Here is a 26,433-nt window from a genome sequence, read left to right as displayed (position 1 = left end):
CGAAGTTTGTTTGCTTTTCGAATTTTCATGCAATTAATTTATTACGTTTCTATCCCAGGGAAGTAACATGTCTGTTGCAAGGTTTTACCGCGAGGCTGGTCAGGTTATAGACAGTGCTTTGGCCAAGGAAGGCTCCGTGAAGAATCTTTGCCTTTCATCAAAATGCAGAAGAAAGAAAAAGCTTTACGCGATCGTTCATCAAACTCTAACACGTAAGTGTAATTTTTATGAAAAATGATACAGTAGTCGTTGTCAACAGTTCTGCAGTGATACTTCAAGCAGAACTGTGGTCTGTACCCAATGCACACTGAGAGTAATACTTGAAGTAGATGGAACCTGCCCACTCTCATGATTTTCATCAAAGAACGAATTTCCGTGAAGTCACAATAGGTTTACCGTAATTCCGCGCATATAAGCCCATGGGCTTATATACGAAATAATGCAGTTTGGGGATAAAATATCCAGTAAAACGTATTCGATTTTTAGCCCATAGGCCAATATTCGAATTTTGAAGGTTCACGAAAAGGTACAAGTCCGTGCTCATAGCGCGTCTACCGTACTCTACTGGTAAACTGCACTGACCTGCTGTACCATGTTAAGAAGAGTCCATTTTGTGAAAAACTCTACTTGACACGTGAGTTGCATTTGTGTCTGTTTATTAGCCCATGGGCTTATAAACGGAGGTGGGCTTATATCCGGATATAGGCCCATGGGCTTATATGCGCGGAATTACGGTATGGAAAGACATCAAGCTGCTTTTGAATTAACCTTTTACCATTCTAGAGACCGTAGTGTAGTAGACGGACTAACAACCGTTGGCATACCTTCAGGACCTAGTCTATGCCACTTCATCGTAGGCCTGCTTTCGTCAGAGAGTATGCCAGGGTCAAATGGCCTTGGTGCAAAAAGCCTGCATCCCGGTGATAACGTCGTAGAAACTCGCCGGAGGTTCACACAATACCGTTGCAGTGTCGAAAATGGCTGATTTAGGACCCCGCTCGATTGGGGAACAGCATGCCACAGTTTCTGGGACCTAGACCATTCAATTCAGTGACGTGGAGACTGCATCTTCGCCGAAAATTCGAAAATTTTCAGTTCTGTGACTTTCACCTACTTGGTATGCATGCCCGCGCACACCATCAGCTCAAATGACTATTTTCCTCTACATGCAGGTGGTGTGCAGGACACTCAAATATCTCAGCAGATCAATGTACTGTAAATATACAAATTTTCGGCAGGTATTTAATTTCAGCTATATTCGGCACGGACCCAAAACGCCTAAATTAGAACGCCGATGAAATTTTTCACAGCATCTGTAGCACTATACCATGCCCTCTACCCCACGCCGAAAATAAATCGCCGCCGAAATGTCAAAAATCGTGAAGTGCCGAAATTTTGCAGCGCCGAAATTTTGTATATTTACAGTAATTGCTAGCTCTACCTACAGTTCTGTTTTCTGGAATTTGAGTAAAGATTCAGAGTGTGTAGTTCTGGGGGTACTCAGGTGAATGATCTAGGTCTGCTATTTGGACGGGCTCCGGAACCGGCCACTTTGAACCCGGAATGTGTGTGTTTGTGTATGTGTGTGGTGTGTGTGGTGTGTGTATGCATGTGTGCATGTGTGTCATTGTGTGTGTGTGTGTGTGTGTGTGTGTGTGTGTGTGTGTGTGTGTGTGTGTGTGTGTGTGTGTGCATGCATGCGTGTGTATGTGTGTCGATATTTGGGCAGTCTCAGTGACGCCATCACGATGTACGGCACACTGTGTGTGCGGATTTGATTGTAGTTTTGGTGTCCATGCTACTGTGTGTTCGCATCAGATCGCCGAGAAATAGAAGCCGTGCTGGAGGAAGCAAGCTGGACTAAGTTGGAACCAGATGTAAGAATATAGTGTATCACGTGGTCAAGTTAGCCCCAACACTTTGTCTTGATTGCCCAAGATCTGGGTGCATGTACCCAACCAGGGCAAAATCCATATCCAGTATCCATTCCGGGTCAAGCTACAGTAAAACCTGTGACTAACGACCACCCCTTGGGGCCACCGAAAGCGGTCTTTAGTGGCAGGTGGTCCTTAGAGGTTTGCACTGCACAACCATGAATGTGAGACCGTTCGTACCCCCGAGTGAAGTGGTCTGTACTACCAGGTTGGTCGCTAGTCACGGTGGTCTTTAGTTAAAGGTTTTACTGTGGTTTGAGAATGTGCACACTTCTTTAAAATTGTTCATCCTTTAAAAAGTGTTGCGACTTCAGTCTAGATTATCCAAACTTGGGCGCTTTGGAAATAGTCGGAGCAGTACTGTCATGGAGAAAGGGAGGCAGGCATTGTCATGATTGATTGTCGTGTTTGAAAATCAACTCTCTTACATGACCTGGCGATGTGAATGTGCACAGAATTCTGTAAGCAGATGCCGATAAGTTTGAGCTGAAATGTGTTTGTGTAGCTTAGTTCACACTCAACAGGACGGGACGTCATGCGATGTAAGGAGCGACGAGAACCCACCAGGATACATCTGACGGAGTCAAATCTGAACCCCAGGAACAGGAACATAACTGTACTACTGTACTACTACTGTACTGTACTACTACTGTACTACTGTACTACTGTACTACTGTACTACTACTGTACTGTACTACTACTGTACTACTACTGTACTACTGCAGGGACTAATTTACTTCAAAAAAATTGCATAGCAATAATTGCTACACACCTCGACGTTTGAATAGCAACGCTACAATTTTGCATAGCAGTTTTTTTCTGTCGACAATGCAGTCTTCAGTGCACTTCCACTTATACCGTCAACAAACGCCGTGCTGTTATTCCTCAAACCACGAAGCGAGGACGCCTTCTCCCTGCACATTTTGCAAAATATCTTGGTCATAGCTCCACCACTCGACTCTGCGCGAATCCATTCTTTTTCGGGATCAAATTCAGCAATCCACTTGTCCACAGTACCTTGCTTCACAGACATGCCGGCAGTGAAGAGGCTTCATCAATAAGGCTAGCAGAATTTTACAAAGATAAGTCCTGAACGGTCGAGACGCCTACTGCTAGTGAAGCAACGCGGTCTAAATCTCAAAAGCAGGTGAAGTACTTGTCGACACTCGCCTCGTGCTTCCGTTCAAGTAAGTAACTAGTTAGTTAGTTTCCAAGTGCACGTGCTGCGGTGCGCGTGCGGAGATCGTGTGACATATGGCCATGGTCCCGCGGCCCGCGCGTGCGTAGATCTATGGTGTAAAATCTACCTGCAGTGCAGGCTGGACAACCACACACACACACAGTCACAGTGCATGCCACGCCATCTCGTGGCGCCAAACCAGCCACACACACTGTAAAGCTACACATGTGCATGCGCTACGCGTGCACTACAAGTCTATGTCCAGGGCCATACTTAGCTAACAAGTAACATGTATGTTGTGTCGCAGTTTACCGCGACTCACTACGAACTTCGAATCGCAGACACAGTGTTTTGCGTCGCAAACTGCGATGCGATACCGGTTAAATTAGTCCCTGTACTGTACTACTACTGTACTACTACTGTACTACTACTGTATAACTGTACTGCCGTACACGTTTACTACCGTACTGGCAATATATGTTGCCGCGTAATGCGTAACGCAGGGGGGTGCGGCGTAACACGCGACCAGGCTAGTGCGACAAATTTTCGTTGCGTTCGTAACGCGCATCCGGTGGGGTGCGGCGATCTTTTCATTGCAGTTTGCAAAAAATGATGCGGCAATAGCAAAAAAATGATGCGGCAATAGCAAAAAAGTGATGCGGCAATAGCAAAAAAAGGACTGCGGCATTATAGAAACCTGTGTAACGGCTGCTGTGCGACTTTGCATGTAACGCCCTGCGTGCGGTAAACATGTGCCAATGTAACGCTTCATGGCCTCACTGCGACCATATATATTGCCAGTACGGTAGTATGTAGAAATCGAGAAGCGATGGAAGACTTGGATATGTTCAACTTTTCTTGCTGCCTGCATGAATGCAAGCGTGCAAAGTGGCTACTTTTGAAATTTGGACGGGTGATGGCGCCACACAGTGACATGCGCAGCGGCGACTTTGCCAATTTGAGCATTTCGAATGGCTGTGCTGCTCATGATAACTTACTGAATGGCTCACACGACCGAGTTGAATTTTACTATTCCGTTATAGCAATCAGCAGAATCAGTTAAGCGGACATTGGACGTAGTAATCAACAAGAATAACATATGGATAATAAAATCTCCTAACCAGTTTTCTAGAGACATTCATCAGGGAAACACGTCTCAATAATGAAATCTAGCAATAAACAACAATGCATACGTGGAAAAGTACGAAATACACAATGTGAAAGAAAAATAGGAAAAAAGAAGGTGAAGTACGAAAGACTAGAGAAGTGTGAACTAATAACAGGGGTGGGTGAAGAGAAAAAAAAGGAGGTGAGAAATAACAACAATGTGAGATTATGAGAGGGCGAAGTGTAAGGTGTACACCCGTGGGTATGTGTGTGTGTATATGTGTGTGTGAATGCTAAGAGAATAGTCTAAGTTTAGTGACATTTTCTTTCTGGATGCATAGGTTGGGGTTATGTTTGCGAATGAAAACAGCTTCCAATACGTTGAGTTCACTAAACCTACGAGCACGGCACAAAGCTGTGAAACAAGAGTCATCATACACTGAACGACACTGACTGTTGGACAACAGGTGTTTCTTTATAGCCGATCTCTTCCTAGTATCATCACCCTCACCTTCAAACCGCTTCCAGTCCACAGCGTTCAAGGTCGAAAGCGGCGCTTGATGAGATGAATGACCTGTCAGCTACAAGAGTAGCAACACCACCGTAGCCTTTCGCTGGCAGGTTATCAGAATGGGTTGTGGGTAGGCGGTCCAGACGGGATGGCGTGTAGCCTGGAATTGAGATGTCTATGGCAGCTGTCAGGCACATTTCACACAGGCAAACTTTGTCTGGAGAATACTGATGACAGACTTGACTAAGCTCGGGTAGCTTGTTCACTATGGAGCGGCAGTTAAGGGAGAGTACTGAGAAGGATGGAGATAAATGAGTGGGTTGCAGGGAAGAGTAGAACCCGGGTTAAGGGTCAAACCGGATTAGGGATCGGAGCCGGGGGGGGGGCTGCTACATCCCAGATTAAGGGTCACACCGGATTAGGGATCGGTGCAAGGGGGGGGGGGGGGGGTCCCGGGAGTGAGTGTATTGATTGTTTTGATGGCATACTACGGAGCTACTCCTAATAATACATGTACATGAAGCTGACTCTGCCCTAGAATCCACTACAATACACTACAATATCTATTCTTTCTTTCTTATTCTTGATATCTCTCAGACCAACAACACTAGCAAACTTCAGTAGGTGCACTAGTAAGAATCTCATGGGAGCACATGAAAGAAATCCAATGAGAAGATCATCTGAACTACAAGAATTGCAGCTTTCAGCAGCGGATTATATACCAGTGTGTTAGAAGCCGTTGCATGCGACGGGCAAAGCACAGGATTGACACGTTATTACACGAAGAAATAGGAACTCATCACACATCATCAGTCAATCGCAGAGTAAAGCAGATTACGTGGTGTTCTACCAATTCAAGACTATAATGTTTCAAAAACAAAAGGTATGAAGAGAGAAGGGGAAATAATAAAACCATGGTGAGAAGAGGAAATTACAATTCTACACTCCCAACTCTCCAGGCCTAGCCATACAGCATGAACACACTTTACCCATAATCATCATGTGTGCAGATGTGATGAAAAACATGATTGCATCTTGAGCAAGACCTCAGCACGAGGGTGGCAGGCCGGGAGCACCCTGGCTTATAGCACCTCATGCTGTTGGCATTGGGCGAAGAACCTGCCTGCTGGGTGTGAGGCATGGGTGAAATAACTACAGGCAGCGGCACTGCGGTGGTGGGAGATAACTGTGCATGGGACATTGGGGATACACAGGATAGAACTGGCAGTACAGCAGCGGTAGAAGATGGAGGCACACCGGATGCGACGGTTGACGCAGCAGTGATAGAGGATGGTTGCGCACAAGGAGGTGGAGGGACATGGGAAGCAGCTTGTGGCACAGTGGTGGTGGGAGGTGGTTGCGCTGAGGCTGCTGGAGGCACACAGGGTGCAACCAATGGCATAGAATCTGCTGGCACGTGCTGGATTTTCTTTGTCCAGAACTCGATCGGGTGCTCCTCAAACTTCGTGGCTAAGAAGTTGCAGAAATCTGCTCTCTTGGGATGTGTTGCTGAACGGGGCATGGTGATCTTGGCAGCGTGATGGCTTATGAATGCTTTCATAATGGGGATGGTTACACTGGCAGCCATATCAGCAATGTAGCCACACCTGTACAGTACATAAGCGACTGGATCACTGGCATCCTTCTTCGCCCGCTTTCTCTCTGCTGCCTCCAGAATTTCAACACTCTTCCGTTTGTGCTGCTGCACAAGCTCAGCAATGCGTGCCGGTTCGTTGAGCTGCTTGGGTGCTGCAAAGCTCTCGCCGATAGCGTTTTTCTTCACCGGCTTCTGACGTTTATCAGATGTCACTGAGCGAGGAAGAACCAGAATAGCCTCAACACCTGTCGTGGTCTTTTTCTCTGGTAACTGCTTGGTCTCTTCCAAGGATAGAGCTGCATTCTGGGCAGGAGTCACTTCCGAATCCAGGGACTGGAGTAGTGGTGATGTAGCAGAGGAGTGTACCCTTTCGAGTCTCTGCTCAAAAGCACGGAGCTGTAGCATGCGCAGCGAATCCTCAGACGATGAAGGGGTGGATTGTGAGAGCTGAGTACCTGCTGCAAGCGACTTCGATACAGTGAACACGTGTGAATGTTCCTCAACCCAATTGCGCTGGAACGGATACAAACCGGCTTAAGAAAACCCAGCCTGCACTGTGCTTGGGGTCAGGGCTGCCTCAAATGCCTTTGAGATGACCTCGGCAACTTTCCACTTGTTCACAGCGTTGAAGCCCTCCTCTACCCGAATGCTGTGCAAGAACTTGCGGAAGTGGCTCTTCACTGGACGAAAGCAGGTGATATCCAGTGGCTGGAGCTGCAGAACATCGGGAATCATGGCATGGGAGTTGTAGCCATCACAGACGAGGAGGGCCCACTCATGCTCCTTCCTGGTGCCAATGTTAGCCACCAAGTGCTTGGCGAAGGACAGGTATGCATCATCCGTCATGTACCCCTTGTCCGTGAGCACAACAGCAGACCCAGGCGGCGTTCCCTTTATTCGTCCATCCATCATGTGCTCAGAGTTGAACCTCTTCCCAGGTAGAATGAACAAGTTTGGTAGATACCGGCCATCTGCTGCAATGGTCGAGGCAACCGAAACATGGTCCCGACTGTTGCCAGTGGCAGCATGCGCATGCCTGGAGTTTTTTCTTGTTACAACATAACCCGCTGTCATATTGAGAGTAAACCCAATCTCATCCATGTTGAGCTCCCGCTCGGCAGTCAGCTTGGCGCCCTTGGACAGCTCCTCCACTCTTTCAATAGACTTCTGTAAGAGCTAAAAAAATGAGCCGATCAAGGTTGGGTTGAGAGCTCCCATTCGATTCCGCTCCAATGGGGCACTTCTGAGGCGAGCTAGATCTGGGTATCGGGTCTTAAATCCATCAACCCAACCACCACCTGCCACGAAGTGCTCCAAACCAGCACTCTCGCCCAGTTTCACGGCCATGGTTCGGATATCGCCCCAATCAACACCAAATCCTAGATCTGCCAGCTTCAGGATCGGGTCATGCAGTTTGTCCTCAATGGACTGGGGCAGTGCAGTATTGGGTCCAACAGTAGCAGAAACTGACAAAACCCCACTCACTCGACGTTGGAGGACGGCGAAGGGAATTCCAAATGAACACGAAGACTCTCTGATTGACATCGCTCCATCCTTGTGCGCTTTCAGGGCTGCCTCCAATCGCTCCAATGGCTCGCCAGTGGACCAATCCAGCCTCTCCGTTGCTGTTTCAGGTCTTGGAGCAGACAAAGAGCGAGAGGAAGCGCTGGGTGATTGCGGCGAGGTAGCCTGCTCAGAGGAAACTAAACGAGCTTGCTTCGTCAGCAGACGCCCACTGGGATCCCGGGTATTTGTCCGATGAAGTCCGCCCCTGCTACCAGCACCACTCCGTGGTCGTCCACGAGTGGGCACATTCCCTTGGACACCTGCTGCTGTTGCACTGACGTTACTAGCAGTGCCTGGAGTGCTGGCTCGCGCACGGCTGGCGAAAATGCTTTGCCACTGCTGTGCCTGCTCTTTCTTCTTCTCAGCCCTGGTATCGTGCTTGTCGTCGCCATTGAGTGTGTCCTCACCTTTGTTGTCGACCTCGTCATTCAAGGTAATATCGCCGGAATCAGCGTTCGCTGCCGCTTGATTTTGACTATTGAATCGCTTTAGGATCAGTTCGTTCTTGTATTCCGCCATTCCTCAACAGTCACACTTTTTCCTTTATTGGCTTTCTGGAACTCGTTCCAGCGTGGTATTCTCTCCATTTCCAGACCATCACTCACTCGATAAACACTCAATAAACAAAACGAACTGCACAAGGAGGGCCGTTTCGTTTACCGAAAGCGCACAACAGAATGCACCACGTACCGTGTTGAAAAGGAAGCATGCCAAAAGGCCTCGCGTAGAGTCTACCAATGCTCCCAAAAAGGGCACTTCCTTGTACTAATCGGCGAGTGCGTACGCACTTGGCACGTACATTATGCGGGGGATCCTTATACCGGGATTTAATTTTCCGGCCCAAGGGGGGTCCCCCGTCGGTTTCCGAGGAAGCCGTAACTTTTTTCGCTCCAAACTATTTTTCCGGGGTCCATCCACTCACAAAAAGTCGTTTTGCACACTTTTTTGCCCATCCCTGTACAACTGAGTCCAGCTATGTCCGCGCAGAGTTAGGTGGATCCCTAGCCCGGGTTCTACTGTACTCCTTGGGTAGAAAGGGTTGGCAGTTGGGTTTAGCATGGAGGCGTGTGGTACCGGAATGTGGGTGGTTGTGGTTGTTGGCGAGGATAGGATGTAGGTTCATCAAGATAAGGGAAATGCATTGCTGTCATATGTGTTGTGCTGACTCACCACTTTTGGCACCGTCGTCGGAGTGAAATCGCCATTTCGGACGCTGTGCTGAATAGTAGGCGGCCAGAACGAGTTCTCGAGTATCTTCGCTTCATCAGCAGCAGCCACTGTTACTCGGGCGCAGCATATCCCGAGTTACGCATTCTCGGAGACAGAGCAGTTCAGGACATTGACATCACGTGATTTGCACCATTCTGTGATGGCTTCACTGTTGCAGCCAGGGCTCACGTTTCCCACATAATGGACCAGCTTCGGTACATTCACCACGTCACTACGGACTTTCGGGGCGGCCTTAGGTGCGGGCTTGGTGTATCTGGGGGTGACTTTCCTGCGTACAACTTCCTTCCAGTCGGTGCTGGGGTCGAGTTCGCAAGATACGGGCCTAGCTGAGGTGGCTGCTGGACACGTGGAGTTCGGGATGCTTGCGTGCTGGGGTGTGAGTGTACAGCAGGAAGTACTCCCTGGTGTATAGCAGTGCTGTGTACGGTGGCGGGATGTGCTGTGCAGGTGGTGCAGGTGGTGGGGGGTCTGGTCGCTGAACCCCTGCTAACTGACTCTGCGTACCCTGGTTTGGGTAGTGCCCACCTAACTTCAGCAAGCTCTGACTTGATGTCCACAATTGCGGTTTTCATGCAAGAAAGGCTTTCCACCTCCGTAGTAATTTTTTTTACTATTTCAAGCAGACTAGTCATGGTCTCATCCTTGCTAACACATGCACTGGACTTACAGCTCCATGCGGATCCTACACCAACTCCTCGTAGGGCTGTGACTAGCTCCGGCCTGGCCGTCGAACTTGTTATAAAGTACGCATGCAAGATTCAGTCCATGCAGCTCGCGTATACCACAGCAGGAAAAACACCATCTGGTTTGTTCTAGGATAATTATAGAAGTGAAGATGTAAAGGGCAATCATGGAGAGCTAAGCTGAAGAGACACGTCAGCGTTGTCATGGCACTAATGGCGTTATAACACGGCAGTATAGAACTTGTCAACCCAGTACCCAAAGTAAGACACACGTCAGCCATGCAGACGTAATGTAGAAGAAGACTGATTCATAATGAGGTAAGACATCGTCACTCTTCCTCATGCATGCATCGAAGGAACGTAGAACGACACACGTAGTAGAACGTAGATCGTACAACAAATACGATAATAGATCAATCTATAACAGAGCTCCAGTCCGGAACAGCATGATGGCGGGCTAGTTCCTTGATGCAGTCAAAGCCGAGGACAGAGAGGTCGGTGATTATGTCCAACGCCATGGTGAGAGGCACTATGGGTATCCACGTTACAAGTATCACTGGCTAAGGGCTCAAAAACACTATGGGACCTATATAGAAGAACGATTTGGGGCGGAGCTCCAGAAGTTGCATCCGCTCCCCATGGACTTCGCCTGCCCGCGAATATTCGAATTTTCGAACCTTCGACCTAGATTTTATCCGATCGATTATTCGTTGAGGTCTAAGAGATCGAGGAAATTCGAATAATCGATAATTCATTACATCACTAGTATTTGCCCATCATGCCTACATGTCTATTTTATTTGTGACTGTGTGTGTGTAGATGACCCAAGGCTTGTCATGGGTGCTAGTTCACGATCTCCTGTTTGGACCGGGTGTACAGTGTGGCGGTCAGTTGAAGGAGACATTCACTGCGCACCAGACTTGTCTTGAGGAGGCGTATGCAAGTGTGAAGGAGAGTTCCCCATCATTGGCACCTGTGGCAAGAGTGGGTGAGTGATCGGGATCTGATTTGTCCTTGTTCTGTAAGGCTGCAGATTGTCTCAAATCAAAGACCCGAATCTCTAGTTTACCTCCGCCAACATTGGGGAACTTCACTATGGCGGACTCTCGATATTCTAGAATCTACCGTGACAAGCTACGGGAGAAATTGGCGAAAATCACGATTTCAAACATTTTCACAAAAAGCATGTGTGGCATGAAGTAAACACATGATTTTGCCAAATCCACATAGAAGGGTTGGTAGTGGTGACATCTGCCAAGCTCTGCTTTGATTGGAATGAATAAATATTTCGCTGTCCTGTGGCATGGCTTGCATTGGTCATAGTGTAGCCAGAGATCTTGTCCACTGTCCACAGATTGGTATCCATACTGAGTTGGGCTTGTGATGGGTGTATGCTCATTCTTGTGCTGCACCTGTTGACCCGTCTGGGTAGCAGGTGTTGGCGGTTGTGCAGACTGATCTTCGCTGGCAAATTGACACGGGCGGCCTTGAAATGCATGTTTCTTTGCACACTGTCACTACTATAGTGTGACTGTCTGGTGTAGGAGCTTCATATTTTGTGTACATACGTGTACGTGTACGTGTGTGTGTGTGTGTGTGTGTGTGTGTGTGTGTGCGTGCGTGCGCGCATGTGTGTAACATGTGTCTCTTTGTGGACGTAGCAATACCACGACATGCACGAATCAACACAATACTTACTAACCATGCCGAAGTGCTAGATGTGTTACGAGATGAAGGCTATGCCATTGTTGACAAGAGAAAGAGCACCGAAGAATCGCCGAGATCTGCTGGTGAAGCAACTCCATCATGCTCAGTTGGCAATGCCATTCGACCAGAGCAGTGTGTCCTTGATCCTCATCTGGATAATGTGATTGCGTTTGCACCGGGCACAGACCTGCATGCCCATCATCTCTATACCAGTGGTCACATGATCCTGCAGCAGAAGGTACTCGCTACATTGCACTGTATAACGCCCACTGCAGTGTGCTATTGACGACAGGTGTACTTGTGTGCCACTTTCTCTGTGTGACAGTCAATGCTACATCAGTGCTACATGTTCCACCTAGAACACTGTTCCTCATTGGTGCATGTGCATGCACCCAGTCTCTGCCAGCTGAGAAATGTTATGCAGCTCCTCGGTATTAGGCAGACCCGTTCTAACATGCAGCTTCTATACCCGTGTGCAGTACTGTTGTACAGGCCCGGAATTCTTTCAAAAGCAACCATCTATTCATACACTACTAAAGTAGCTGCTTGCATTCTACTGACATAGTTTTTTGTGATTTTCCCTTTCTGTACAGTCCAGTTGCATGTCAGCGGCTGAATTGAGTCCACCTGCTGGTGCAACGGTCATTGATGCGTGCGCTGCACCCGGTAACAAGACTACTCATCTTGCTTCTCTGATGAACAACACAGGGTACGCGTCTTGCTCATGTCCAGCTTTCCTTTCCTGTAGATCTGTCTGCTGTGGACTTGGTGCTGATGGGACATGTGGTCTGCTGCTCTGTCTCCCTAGCCTAGGCCATAGGGATGACTTGCTCTGCTAGCACACCTTAGTATTAATCTATCAGAGCTGTAGGTCATCAGCAATGCGTGCTTCAAAGTGCATCAGATGTGTATTGTTCAACACGGAATGAAGCCACTTTGTTTAAAAATAGTAACTTCACCATGCAGATCATGCAGAGCTACCTGTGGTGAAATAGCAGCCACAGTTCTTAACCTATAGCACACTTTTGTTCTGACACACACACACACGCACACACACATGCACACACACATGCACGCACACACACACACACACACACATACACATACACACACCACACACACACACACGCACGCACGCGCGCACACACACACATACACATACACACACACACACACACGCACACACACATGGATAGGTTTGGAGGCAATTCAGCCCTAGCTACTTGTGGCAGATTTCATTGAGTTGTGTTTCGGTAGACTGACTTCACACGTGCATAGCTGAGCATTCCGTATGTGATCTGAAGTGTGCGCGTCTCTTTTCGAATTATTTTCTCTCGCTAGGCGCATCTTTGCCTTTGACATCGATCGCAATCGCCTTACTGTCCTCAAGGAGACTTGTCTTCGTGCAGGTGCAACATGTGTTCATCCCAAGCTTCAGAACTTTCTCAAGGTACACTTGCTTACCCACTGACTGTTGTACTGTGCTGTGCATGCTGGCTGTGTGTGTGTGTGTGCTGTGTGTGTGTGTGTGTGTGTGTGTGTGTGTGTGTGTGTGTGTGTGTGTGTGTGTCTGCTGTGTCTGCTGTGTGTGCTGTGTGTGCTGGGTGTGCTGGGCGTGCTGGTTGTGTGCTGTGTGTGCTGGGTGTGCTGGGTGTGCTGTGTGTGCTGGCTGGAAGCTCAAATGATGCATTTATTCATTTTATTGTCGTGTGCGCATCCCTGATTATTCGTGTTGAAATTTGAACATGTTTTTTTCCTGCTGTTGCTTGTGCCCCTCGTTTCTAGACTGATGTCACTGCAAAGGAGTTCCAAGCTGTCTCACACATCCTAGTGGATCCATCATGTTCTGGCTCTGGTATGGTAGATCGTCTTGATCACTTGCTTCATGACAGCAACGAGGATGCGGTGAGTACTTTAGAAGGCAGGACTTCTGCACCTAAGGATACTGAATGCTGATATAATACCCTCTTTTATCACCAAGAAGCAGGTTAAGCTAGGTTGTTTGTAAATCAAAATTTGCTGTACCGTTATGTGACTCATGTAATGCTGTATAGTGCCAAATTCTGTGTATGCTTTGGTATCACATGGTGTTCTTTATATCTATGAAATTGTCACTCACTCATTCATTCACTCTCTCCCCCACTCATTTACTCCCTTGCTCGCTCACCCACTCGCTCGCTCACTTCCACATGCCCATCCATGCATGCATGTACCAAAATGTACATGTTCCTGCTGTTATTCAGTTTTGGTGGTTGACCTCCAAAGAACTTAGTTTCCCTGCCCGCTCTCTGTTTCTGTTCAGTCTGTTTTAGAGAACCGTCTCGCCAAGCTGTCCTCTTTCCAGCAGCAAGCAGTTTGTCATGCACTCAGCTTTCCGTCGGTTATGGATGTTGTCTATTCGACGTGTTCCATTCATGCTCAGGTCAGCAGACTCAGCAGTGCAGTAGATCAGCTAGACACACAATAAGACCCGCGTTAGAAGACTCAGCAGTGCAGGAGATTTAGCTAGACACACAATAAGACCTGCATTAGAAGACTCAGCAGTGCAGTAGATTAGCTAGACACACAATAAGACCTGCATTAGAAGACTCAGCAGTGCAGTAGATTAGCTAGACACACAAGAAGGCCTGCATTAGAAGACTCAGCAGTGCAGTAGATTAGCTAGACACACAAGAAGGCCTGCATTAGAAGACTCAGCAGTGCAGTAGATTAGCTAGACACACAAGAAGGCCTGCATTAGAAGACTCAGCAGTGCAGTAGATTAGCTAGACACACAAGAAGGCCTGCATTAGAAGACTCAGCAGTGCAGTAGATTAGCTAGACACACAAGAAGGCCTGCATTAGAAGACTCAGCAGTGCAGTAGATTAGCTAGACACACAAGAAGGCCTGCATTAGAAGACTCAGCAGTGCAGTAGATTAGCTAGACACACAAGAAGGCCTGCATTAGAAGAGTGTTTGTGAGGAGTGTTGTCTACAATAGTACATGTAGTGCATGTCATGCAACTCAAAGTTCTGGAATTTAGATTACTTGTGGATGTGCGTTAGGTGATCACCTAGCTTGTGTTACATTGTAGGTAATCCTCTACCATCAGATCTGGCAGATATTATGGCTCAGTAGTTGAGCTTGTAATGATCTTCACTGCTGTGGTATTCTCATAAAGGTACAGCTCGTGTCCAAACATCTTGACTCTGTTCTTGTCAAGACTAGCATTGTTGGATAGGAATGTTGTTCTCTACAAAACTTGTGCTGTGGCAGAAGCGGCGGGTACTAGTACATGGCATTCGTGCTTTGCACTCTGCACACTCTGCACACTCTGCATACTCTGCACACTCTGCACACTCTGCATACTCTGCACACTCTGCACACTCTGCACACTCTGCACACTCTGCATACTCTGCACACTCTGCACACTCTGCATACTCTGCATACTCTGCACACTCTGCATACTCTGCACACTCTGCATACTCTGCACACTCTGCACACTCTGCATACTCTGCACACTCTGCACACTCTGCACACTCTGCATACTCTGCACACTCTGCACACTCTGCACACTCTGCATACTCTGCACACTCTGCACACTCTGCATACTCTGCACACTCTGCACACTCTGCACACTCTGCATACTCTGCACACTCTGCACACTCTGCATACTCTGCATACTCTGCATACTCTGCACACTCTGCACACTCTGCATACTCTGCACACTCTGCATACTCTGCACACTCTGCACACTCTGCATACTCTGCACACTCTGCATACTCTGCACACTCTGCACACTCTGCACACTCTGCATACTCTGCACACTCTGCATACTCTGCACACTCTGCATACTCTGCACACTCTGCACACGCTGCACACTCTGCACACTCTGCACACTCTGCACACTCTGCACACTCTGCATACTCTGCACAGTATACGTGTACATGCAATGTTGTTTCAGTGTAAGTTCTGCTGATGACGTGAACCTCTGTGTCTGCTTTCTAATTCTCAGGAGAATGAAGATGTAGTCACGGCTGTTCTGCGCAAGCATCCTGACTGGCATCTTGTGAAAGTTCTTCCCCAATGGCCTCGCCGTGGCCTGGACTCGTACGATTGTGGTAGGTGGCACATTTCTGTGTGGCCGCTTCTAAACTGCTATCATTGCCAGTGAATCCCAACCGTACTGTAAAGACCTATTCACTAAGTGTTTGGTCTAACTGGCGTGGATGCCATAGAACACATGTCTAACCAGTAAACTACAAATGTGATCACTGTGATCGTCTGCTTTGCGGCATCGGCTCTTATGACCTGTTCATCGGGGTGTAAGCCGGGGAAACACCTCCATACTGCACCCCAGTTACACCCTGAGACCATGACTGTGATATTCCAGTGCCCTTCACAGTGTCTTGTGCTGCTACGAACATCTAAGTCCAGTTGTGGGTCATCTAAGTCCAGTTGTGGGTGTTGTTGAGTATTGGATTCATTTTTTTCCGATTTGACAGTAGTGGAGCAGCACACAATCATGAAGCAAGATTTCTTGAAAATCTGTTCCCAATCCTTGGGTGAATGATACTGAACATGTTTTGGATAGATCATTTGACTATCCTGCTGCATATACTGTGTGTGTGTGTGTTTTGTTTGTGTAGGTCCGCTTTGTGTACGTGTTCTTCCGGAGGATGGCACTAGTGGATTTTTCTTGGCTCATTTCCAGCGATGTGCACCTTCAGTCACCGACACGCCCCTACAAGTAGAGGAGGCGGTAGATTCCTCAATGCAACTATCAGCAAACGGGAAAGATCGCAGCACCAATGGTACAAGTAATGCTTCAGGGAAGCTCTGGAAGCCTTCCTTGGCCTCCAGTACTGGTCCCAGCAATTCCAACTGTCGGCAGAAAAGCATAAGTGCAAAGAACCTGCAAGAGCGTCCCCCACTCAGTAAAGATAAATCTAGCAAGAGACAGAAAGTGACAAAGCGGAGAATTCGTCGAAAACCTGTAACAAGTTAGTGCACTCAGAGATTGCCGTGTGATATTTCATGAACTTTCCAAAAGTGGCTTGTTGCTTTCACTTCAGCAAGTTGTAGTGCATTGTCGGATGGGCTGCTATGGGACTGTATATTCACTATTCACACGGCTTTTCCACCCCTGGACTATTTGGACGTGCTTTGCATTGTTCCATTTTTGCTCCCAAAGCGGCGGCACATGGTGGCATGTCAGTTGGTAAAACCCACTCTGACCGCCCTTTCTGAACACATAATAATTATTATTATTATGCTTCTGAAAACTGAGTTGCTATGGCTCACAAGGCAAGGATGAAGGCGTAAGTAACCTTCCATTTGTTTCAAAATTGGCCACAAACGAACCTGTTTCCTTTCGGATCTAGCTTGGACAACACAACTGATATTCCTATATAGAGAGTGGCTGTTTTACAGTGTTTTCTCATGACAAAGCTGACCCTAACCCACCCACCAAAGAATTACATGACTTCTTTTTTCTTTTTTTGTTGAAGTTTACAGATCATCCTGCTTGAGCTGTACAGGAATTCTATTTTCATCTTAACATTGACTTTGGTTGACAGAGCTAAGTATAGCTACTGCTAAGTGATTGAGGAACACACCAGTCTGCATGGCTTCACATGGAAACAATGAGTTGATGATTGCTGTCTTCCTGGGGTTTCTGCAGCATTTTTCGGGTGTGACTTCCTGCCCTCACGACAATGCCAGGTATTCTCATGTGTTGCTTGCTGCACCATGCACCAGCAGCACTCAGCAGTGCATACCTGCAGCTGGTTGAGAACAGCTGCTGCATTGAGTTGGTTGCCACTTATGCATGTTATGCTGCCAGAAGGCACAACTGAGTGACTCAAAATGAAACCTCACTGCACACTCTACTTCTTCTGATCTGGTGTGGTGGAGAGGGTGTCCTATTCCCTGGGGGCCCTGGGACCCACGTGTGTCTGTACTTTGTATCATCCATGCAGGTCGTTTGGATGTGTCGATCTGCCTAGTTCACTAGGACGCTGTGCACCCCTGACCTGCCTGATAAGTAGTTCCCACGATTGGTTTGTGCTAACTCAGTAACTGGCTGGGTTTCCATCTACTTGTAATTCTCATTTTTCTGATTTCTGGCAAAAGATCAAAGACTGAAAGGCATCTTGAAGTGCAAGAGACAAACGAAACTTCACAAGTATGAGTGGTGCATGCTGGGTTCTGCTGCACTGGGAGTGTAAATGATGTGCTTGTACACACAAGCTTAGCAAGCATGGACTAAAAGGAAAAGGAATTATCTTGATTGATTGATCTGCCCTAGAGTCAATGACAATGACGTGGTGCCATGTCTTTTTGGCACTTCCAATTAAGGCAGCTGTGAAGTCCTGAGTCAAGCAGGGTTGGATCTAGGGCTATAACCCGAGTGGTGCCGAAAATATCATGACACATTTTCTTCTTTTTTTAAATTAATGATCATAGGTACACCACCGCATACCATTTCTGGCAAAACTTGAGGTGTGCAAGGGCACCTTTCGCACCCCTGGATCCGCCTTACTCTAAAGTTCATAATCCCACTACTATGTAGTCACTCTTGCCGAATCAGAAACTAGCCGTACCGGTTATGGTGAAACGTGTCTTGAAATTAATTCAATTGATTAAATATTAGGTTTGATCAGTGCTGGAAAAGCCAGCTGGTATAATGGAATAAAGGAAAGTGGAATAGAAAGCGGAGAAGCTTATAGTTGCCATCAAGGCTCTCAAGTTCGAGGATACTCAACGAAAATCTCTGCTCCATTGGAAAGATTGGCAATGCTCAAGTTGGAATTTTGGTGAAACTGGAAAAGAAAGGAAAAAAAGCAGCTGGCCAGGCAGTATACACATTCAAGTGACCAAGTCCTAAAAGTGATGGATTGAGTAATTCAGATTACTGCATAGTGCAGGAAATAGTGGGGCAAACTTAAGAAAAAGGGCAGTTATAATTAGACACACGATACGCACGCCACCGCCGCACACACACACACACACGAACGCACTAACTCACTGACTCGCGCTGCTGTACACTCGTTGACGACGAGACAAGACTGCTTGAAGTAGAATCGACTATGGTTGAGGACGCATTGGAGCGGTTGTCTACTTTGTCGCTGGGGGTTGACTCACCGGGGGTTGACGCGCTTGTGCTGGTGCTCGTGTTTGAGCGGTCGTCCAGTTTGTCCGGGCACGGCACTGCTAAGATTGGGTTGTATGTCGGCTGAGTACCTGTGTTGTACGGAGGTGGAACATTGTTGGTACCTTGTTTCGTCTTCCCCGCACATCGTTGCACAGCTGTTTTACAAGGTGCTGCAGCGTTCGTGTTGCTGCGATATTTGCACACAACATAGACAACTGTGCCACTTGTGGCCACAATCAGCAATAGGCAGGCTGCTATGATAACAACAAGAAGGAGCGGGTACTGCTGAGTGTTTTCCTCCGGACCGCCATGTACACCTTCTGTACTGCCGGCCGTGGCTTTGGATGGAGTCGACGATGGCGTCAATGCCACTTTATCTGTAACAAATCACAGGAAGAAAAAAAAAACAGTGTACATGAGACAGGCGACTACAGAAACAAGTTCAAACAACCCTAGGTAACCAATACTAACCATACTAAATATATACTGCATTGATGTGCCTAATTCAGTATTGGTGACGCTTTATAGCAGCATGGTTGGCAAATGCCGTCTGTTGCCAAAGAGGGGGAAAAACAGCCGAAAACACCACGCGTTGCACTACAGCAACCATCTGGCAAAACATGCCAGCCAGCCCGCCCGAGCACACGCACACATGCACAAGTATCTTCTTATACGTACCACTTGGGATTGACTGCGTGTGCTGATGCTGTGCTGTGTGTGTATTGGCTGCTGTGCGTGGTGTTATGCTTCCAGTTGCCTGATACCCTGGCAGTGGTGGTGAGTTGCACATAGTGCCATTGCAACACATGCCAGAGTCACAGAGCGTCCTTGTCATCGTTCCAATGCAGCGCCTATCCGTGTAGTTGGAGTTGGCATAGCAGGAGCCGCCGAGGCGCGAACACACTCCGCTGCTGCATGTTGAGCAACTACAGTTGACAACCGCCGTGTCGCATGCCACTGTGTAATGAGCAAGACCAGAAGGGTACACAGAACAACAGCTGTATAGGAAGAGGTTACACGTCCAACCGCTAAACAGACGGCTATGAGTCATGGAGTGGCTACACTGTTTCTTATAGCCTATCTCGTATCGAAGCCTGTTTTGAATACAAGCCTGATTTTCAAGATACACTGTCGGCACATAAGCCAGGTTTTGGTGTTCACACACATAGAAATACCAGGTTTGAATAGAAGCCTGATGTGAATATAAGCCTAGCCCTGACATCGGCTTTTACAGGAATAGGCCCGGCTTCGATACGCGGCATTACGGTATGCTACTACCACAAACTGAGCAGAAGCCAAGTGCATTTTGTCCTGAGATACTTGCATGTAGCCATCCAGAGCACAATAGTGTGAGACGCGAGTGAGTGGTAGCGTGCTACCAGCATTGCGGCGGCGGCGGCGGCGGCGGCTTACCTTTAGGAAAGTGTGGGTTACACTGGTTACAGTTATCGTGTGCACAGCAATAGACGGGATTTCCCCTGGAGCTGCTGCGGTCGGCATTGGCACGTTGAACCTTCTCAGCACTGCTCCTCTTGCAATACAGCCGCAGTTCCCGCTTTTCCAAGCAGCGTCGGAACATACCACCTTCGGTCATCTCCACGGAACACACTCCAGAGTCGGATGTACAGGAGCCGTTGGCACAATTCGTGCAATGACACACTTTGGCATATGCTGGTTTGGTTGGTTTGCTTGGCCTAGTTTCACTTGTTGTGTTCATTGTCGGAGCTTTTCGAATACCATAGTACAAGTACAGCAACAGCAGCAGCAGCAGCAGCAGAAACAAGCAGCAGAAAAAAACAGCAGAAGGTCAAGTACAGCAGCAGGTCAAGCACAGCAGAAAAACAATACAGAAACAAGGCTCCACTACTACAGTCGTCCCTCTCTAATCCGGAACCCTTGCCAACCGGCGCACTTTCTGACGAAACCGAATTAATCCGGCACTTGAATTCCGCCTCCGGCAGTGACTTTTTGAAACGAATCGCTCAAACTGCACGTAGTTTGATTTCATAATCCGGCGGTCGTAAAGCGCGTACCGTACAGGTGCACTCCTTGCCAGGCCGGCCAGGCTAGGCCAGTCTGGTCAGTGCCGCACGCGCGGGGGCCACTTCAGAGTTCAGTTCAGTTGACTCGAGTTGCGGTGCCACCGTAATCACTGCTGCAGACCTGACTGCTATATTTTCACAATTTGCTGACAGCAAGGAGTAGTGTGCTGCCAATTTTCAGGTGTGTGTGTGTGCGTGTGTGTGCAAGAGTACATGTGAACATGTTCTCTATTTTACTTTATCACTTTATCACTGTGTATATTCCTGGAGAACAGGTGAGAATATAAAGCCGTGCACCAAATACTTGGGTTGACACGGAAAAACCCTGCGTTTTGACGTATGATACATGCATACAATTGGGTAGGGCCGGGTCAGAGGGCAGGATTTCTTAATCCAGCACCCTCGTTAATCCAGCAGAACACGCCGTAGCAAAAGGTGCCGGATTAGAGAGGGACGACTGTATACTACATGTAGATGAAACGTAGAACTCCATTGTTTCATGTCTTCAGACAACAAACCACACAGGCAGTCACAAACAGTAACTTAGCCAGATGTACATGTATATTGTGAACCCTATCAGCTTTTCTTTTCTTCTGGAGAGGGGGTCGAATCAAAGGGAGTTTCTCTGTAGTGCAACTGATTACATTTGTTTTTCATGACATTATCCGCGCGCACAGGTGAGGGAACTGTACTCCTCTGGCTGGGACACTGGCCCGAGAATTCAAATGTCGGGTATTATAATTATTAATTATTAATTTTGCATCGCAGAGGCCGTTTTTTAAAAGTGTGAGGGCATTGTGGACATAGTGGATGGCTACAGTGGACTCTTCACATCTTCCGAACGGTGATCACAGTGACTAGATAGCTGAACACAGGCCGCACTCTACTCCATGGTGTTTACTGTGAATCTGCTGCAACTAACATTCCACCAGTTGGCGAGGAACAGGCTAAAGGATGAGCATAATTATAAGCAATGGCCACGTGCAGCAGAGCAATATCTCGAGGGTATAGTCAAGTAATCCTCAATATGCTGGAGATGGATGGTTATGCATCAATACAGCATACAACACAGTGAATCGTTATCGCCCCCGTTCACACAAAAACAATTTGCAACATACCGGGTATAGGGGTCTGACGGATAGGTCTGACGGACAGTCCCTTCTGACACGCTTGAAGCTTTGCTGGATCAGAGCCTTTGCAGTTACAGCAATGACCAGTGCAACATGAAGACTTAGAGCTGCTGTCGTGTGAATCGCAGAACGCCTGATAGCTAGGAGCACTCTTAGCGCTCACACAACTTGTCAATAGCATGTTGTTGGACTGAAAATCGACAAAAACAGAGAATGGGTAGGGATCATCATTACCCACAATACAATGGTGATCCAAGATCATCACTACCTTCGTCTCCCAGTATGCCAGTGGCCGGGAGACTGAAAGACCCTGATTTCGACAGTAAGACGACACAAACTCATAAAACAAGTTGCTGTGACCGCAGTGATATCCGGATTTCCTAACACTTGCTTGCAATTTATTCTGGATTTATTATAGAAGCGAAGCAGTCAAAAGAGAACATATGCCTCATACACTGGATTTGAACACTCCCCTAACATGCCACAGAAAGACATACCATGATGTGATAGCACAAGCCGTTAGTCGAACACCAGCCGAGAGTTTTGTTGCAACCCCTTCCGGAGTTGCACACACATCTCAGCTGCTCTCCTGCACGCCACGTGGAATTCCAACTAGGCGCTTTGCTGCCGCAACCCGGTCCACCAGCTGTTGTTGTTTCTGACGTGGGTGTAGCAGTCGTTGTCACTGGTGGTCCTGTGCTGATGCCCGGTGGAATCTGAAGATCGCTTTGACAGAGTTTTCTGTTCGAGCAACACTTCATGTGCACTTGATGGCCTTGTTCACAGAGAAACCCTGTTTGTTTGGGGACACAGGAATCGCGGATCTGTATATTGTCATTCGCGTCCACGGTCCAGGATCTTGCACACCACCCACCCTCCGGCAATTTACAGATGGATCGATTAGAATGGCTTCGTTGGCAACCAAAGGAACCAGTAATCGGGTCATGGCATAAACAACGGAGTCGTTTATGGCTTGGCTCAGGAACAAATGTCAGGCCGTCCAATATCGATGCAGGCAAGCGCCGCCGCCGCCTCCGCCGTTGTTGATGATGATCTGACAGACTGCGGACAACTGCAAGAAGACAAGGTGTACACACACGCACACACGCATGTGCGCACATGCACGCACATGCACCCACACACACACACATGCACGCACGCACGCACACACGCACGCACACACACATGCACGCACACACACACACACACACACACACACACGATATGTATCCTACTGTAGTCCTTCCCGGCATGCAACATGTCCATCAAACATCCTGTGCCTCTAAAGGGAGTTGTCAAGGCTGACAGCTAATTGTGGACTTAATCAAATGTAGACCGCCCAAAACACGCATAAATCAGTATGCAGCGAAGTCAGAACGTAAGTAGCGATTAACAATAGCGGATGCAACATTCACACTGTGACACTAACTGCACATATGCCAGGAAATCAAGAAGTGGCCAAGAGGTCATGTCCCTCCCTTATCAACAGTAAAACGTCTGATGGCACTCAGATCACCGGCTGGATAGACTTCATCAGGACAAGCTTGCAAGCAGCCTACCAATGCTGATGCAGGGGGCATGGTGTTCAAACTGCAACAAGAACATCAGTTGCCACTGGACTGAGATAATGAGGCTAAAACTGCTCTACAGTACGGTGCTGAAGAACAGGTTCAGCATGCCGGTGCCGGGTGCAGAACACGGCTTTTTTTGGAAATTGGATATGCAAATGGGCTGTTCTTTCCTTCCGTCCAACCCCAGTTACTAAACAGAAGCAGTATGTTGAACACTATTTGCGTTTCGGCCCGTCATTTCCTTCCTACTGAATGAAACTCGTACTGTCATAGTGTTTTATGCCGCAGACAAGCAAGATCCATTCACATTAACTTAACCGTGGCGAGAGATTATTTTCTTTTGAAACATTGCAACTTTCTTTCTGTATGCTGTAAAACAAATAATCACATAGCTTCCTTAACCCAACAATGCTACTCAATAGTCACAGTACCCAGCCCCAGTGCACACTGCTAAACTTGTAGACGTTTTGCCTGCCTGGCAGGAAGCAGGAGTAGTGACCCAGGAGTGTGAGAAGGACGAGTACCCGTATGACAATGGCGGGGGCTTTACCATTGGGACCATTAGTCCATTACCCTTCTTGCACATCAGTAGACAATGTAGTGGTAAGGCATTGTTCTGCTGAAGTTGGAGATCCCTCCGTACAGAACAACCCAGTGGCTTGCAGAAGGTACCAACAATCAATAGTGATTTGCGCCATGAAGAGCACTACGAGTGCATTGTAGGTACAGACAGGTGGAGATGGGGACACTGGCAGCAGCTTAGCGAAATGCCTCCTCCCATCGTTTCGAACTCAGAGCCTCTGGCCAGTGTCAACGGTCAGCGGTGTGGAAGGTATGCCGTATGGAGCGCGGTACATTGACAGCATCGCGGGAACGGCAGCCACCTGACAAGGCAAGAGCAACATATTTTTACATTGCGCAGCTACAGCCAGAGAAGGCATGGTGTCTCAAAATAACAACAGCCCTGAAAGCGATGCTGCGCAATTCGCTAACAACACACGCACTGTTGTGAATGAGAGGAGTACTTCTCCTTTCGTTTTACCTAGCTAAGCAGTACAAGCTACCAGTTGCGCCCAAGTGTCTGTTTCTGGGCAGAGCTATGGTGCAGTGCTGGTGAACTCGTTGCGGTGCGAATTGTACACAAGGAAGTGAAGCGTGCCGCTACAGTCAAATCTCGAGGAAGAGGGCGACCGCTCCATTTTGCAAGTTAGCTCAACACCCCCATGCAATTTTCGCCATAATCGCATCACATAATCATTCTAATAGTAATACTAATTAGCTATGCGGAGCTAAAAAGAGTACTCGAGAGTAACTGCAGAGCAACTTTCCTTCGAAAACCGACGTTCGCGCCGGCTATAAACACACGGAACCCAGGCATGGCGGCCTCGAAAGGATCCTACGCAAAGGGGAGGCGAAGTAGCACAAAAATACATCGAAGAATCTGTCGTACACGCCAGCAGCACACAGCTACCGGCTAGCTGTGTGCTGTAGTAACGTATTAGGTCGGTGAGGCTTGCAATGCCTCCAGGGTAGGTTGTGTAAGTAGAAAAGCGTGACTGCGAAACAAAAGCCGATTAAACATTATCGTGTCAGAGTACGTCTTACCTCTTCGATCAGAAACAAATCCGCTCTGTCCCAGCCGCTCAGGGGCATTGCAGAGCCTCCCCGAGCGGCAGCAGAAAGCTCCTGGATGCTCACAAGTCTTGACATCGTCCGAACACGCCAACAGAAACTCAGATTCGTCGATGCCTGGTCCAGGAGATTCAGCGACAAATGAGCGTAGGCAGTGGCCATAGTTGGATGCCAGCACGCACGTACGGTTCGCTCTGCAGCTGCCGTCGCCTATGTTGCACGCACACTCCAGCGCTGCTGAACAGAAAGAAAATGGATCGTAAACACATCGACAAAGCCTAGAATAAAATCCCTAAGCAATAGCAAACATTTTCAGTCCCGAAAATGACCACAGCTCAAGTGAGTCAGGGCAATCGTGAAACCTACGCCCGCTGGCGAATAAGCCAGGATCATCAATGTAAATAGATTTCAGGCGATGAACACAAACAGAAGAGGCCATGAGGTGCCTGGCTCACTCAAGCGCTCACCATTTGCCTGCAAGCAAGTCGCGATCAATACGATCAGGAAACCCAATGGCCTGCGACTATTTAGGTGCTCCATTGCAGCCGACTCCAAGCTGGCCAGAGGAACTCTACCTCCTCGCCGTTTTGTTTCTTCATCGGGCCGACACTCCAAAACTTCTCGCAATTTGCTCTTGCCCTGCCGCTAATACTCGTCCAGTGGCCAGTGGACTGCCCGTACACACATTTCTCACTGTGTCTTTGTGTGTCGACCATGCACAAACTCAGTACTGCATACAGGCGCGGGTGGATATCACGATTTTTTGAGCCTCTATCCTCACTGCTGGGCTAGGCTGCGCGCTGCACGGCGCTAGTTGTCAGAACGAGCTACGACTCACTGCCACTATTAGCGCGGCCATGTATGCGAAAACTGCCATTTTTGACGTGCAATGTGACTGAACATGTACGTGCAGTGCACGTCTCTGGCGCGGAACTTCACGCAACGCAGAACCACAATCAGTCCACATACCGCACACACGCCATGATCATGGCCACTACATGTACACCGCACACACGCTCACCATACGCTCACAAGACGCTACTCACGAGGCGCATAGCATCACGTCTTCAATCGTGAGTGCGATGAGAACCGGCGCCGGTACTATACTGGTTCTCGCGTTTGTGTGTACATTATCATTATCGACAGTGTGTATGCAGCTGAGCGTGTGGACATACAGCCGCGTGATGGTCACACGATAATGCTAGCGCACTTCCCCGTCGCGTCTGTGTTACGATACGAGACAGCGCTCTCTCTAGCTTTGTCATCACGCACCAATCGAAAAGTCGATGGGCCGTGCGCACGTGCTCTAGCTCTGGAGTCCTGGTCATATGCATGCATATGCTGAGCGCTGGGTACTCTGGCCGCTTGTCTACGGCTCAAGAACTCAATACCACTGTTACCAGTAA

At 48.1% G+C, this 26,433-nt stretch overlaps 2 protein-coding genes across 3 annotated transcripts; one reads left to right on the top strand and one right to left on the bottom strand.

Moving 5' to 3' along the window:
* Positions 1-17,150, top strand: LOC135806373 (28S rRNA (cytosine-C(5))-methyltransferase-like). Its single transcript, XM_065320549.1, has 10 exons — positions 1-212; positions 1,819-1,877; positions 10,628-10,796; positions 11,470-11,753; positions 12,109-12,224; positions 12,857-12,965; positions 13,301-13,420; positions 13,818-13,937; positions 15,512-15,617; positions 16,146-17,150. Exons 1-10 carry the CDS (start codon positions 68-70, stop codon positions 16,502-16,504), a joined length of 1,587 nt encoding a protein of 528 aa, XP_065176621.1. The 5' UTR covers positions 1-67; the 3' UTR covers positions 16,505-17,150.
* Positions 17,151-18,104: 954 nt separating this feature from the next.
* LOC135806372 (uncharacterized) lies at positions 18,105-25,778 on the bottom strand. 2 transcript variants are annotated; one of them, XM_065320548.1, is made up of 7 exons: positions 25,495-25,778; positions 25,001-25,261; positions 22,322-22,896; positions 21,813-22,014; positions 20,066-20,377; positions 19,331-19,609; positions 18,105-19,029 (listed from the first exon to the last, which is right to left on the bottom strand). In XM_065320548.1, exons 1-7 carry the CDS (start codon positions 25,565-25,567, stop codon positions 18,518-18,520), a joined length of 2,214 nt encoding a protein of 737 aa, XP_065176620.1. In that variant the 5' UTR covers positions 25,568-25,778; the 3' UTR covers positions 18,105-18,517. The 2 variants fall into 2 exon arrangements, with proteins under 2 accessions (XP_065176620.1, XP_065176619.1); XM_065320547.1 differs by having other exon boundaries at positions 25,001-25,264; positions 25,495-25,777.
* Positions 25,779-26,433: the final 655 nt, after the last annotated feature.

Source organism: Sycon ciliatum, chromosome 1, assembly GCF_964019385.1.
Source record: "Sycon ciliatum chromosome 1, ocSycCili1.1, whole genome shotgun sequence".
Taxonomy (NCBI): domain Eukaryota; kingdom Metazoa; phylum Porifera; class Calcarea; order Leucosolenida; family Sycettidae; genus Sycon; species Sycon ciliatum.
The sequence above is the reverse complement of the archived record's forward strand: the minus strand, read 5'-3'. Positions and strand labels throughout refer to the sequence as shown.

Bases quoted from the DNA above. Each gene is read 5' to 3' on its own strand.
- LOC135806372 (XM_065320547.1), bottom strand. From the start codon at position 25,567: ATGGAGCACCTAAATAGTCGCAGGCCATTGGGTTTCCTGATCGTATTG. The intron at 22,015-22,321 runs GTATGTCTTTCT...GTCGATTTTCAG, and splicing joins GCTTGTGCTATCACATCATG to TCCAACAACATGCTATTGAC. The intron at 19,030-19,330 runs GTACGTATAAGA...GATTTGTTACAG, and splicing joins CACGCAGTCAATCCCAAGTG to ATAAAGTGGCATTGACGCCA.
- LOC135806373 (XM_065320549.1), top strand. From the start codon at position 68: ATGTCTGTTGCAAGGTTTTACCGCGAGGCTGGTCAGGTTATAGACAGT. The intron at 213-1,818 runs GTAAGTGTAATT...TGTTCGCATCAG, and splicing joins CGTTCATCAAACTCTAACAC to ATCGCCGAGAAATAGAAGCC. The intron at 11,754-12,108 runs GTACTCGCTACA...CTTTCTGTACAG, and splicing joins ACATGATCCTGCAGCAGAAG to TCCAGTTGCATGTCAGCGGC.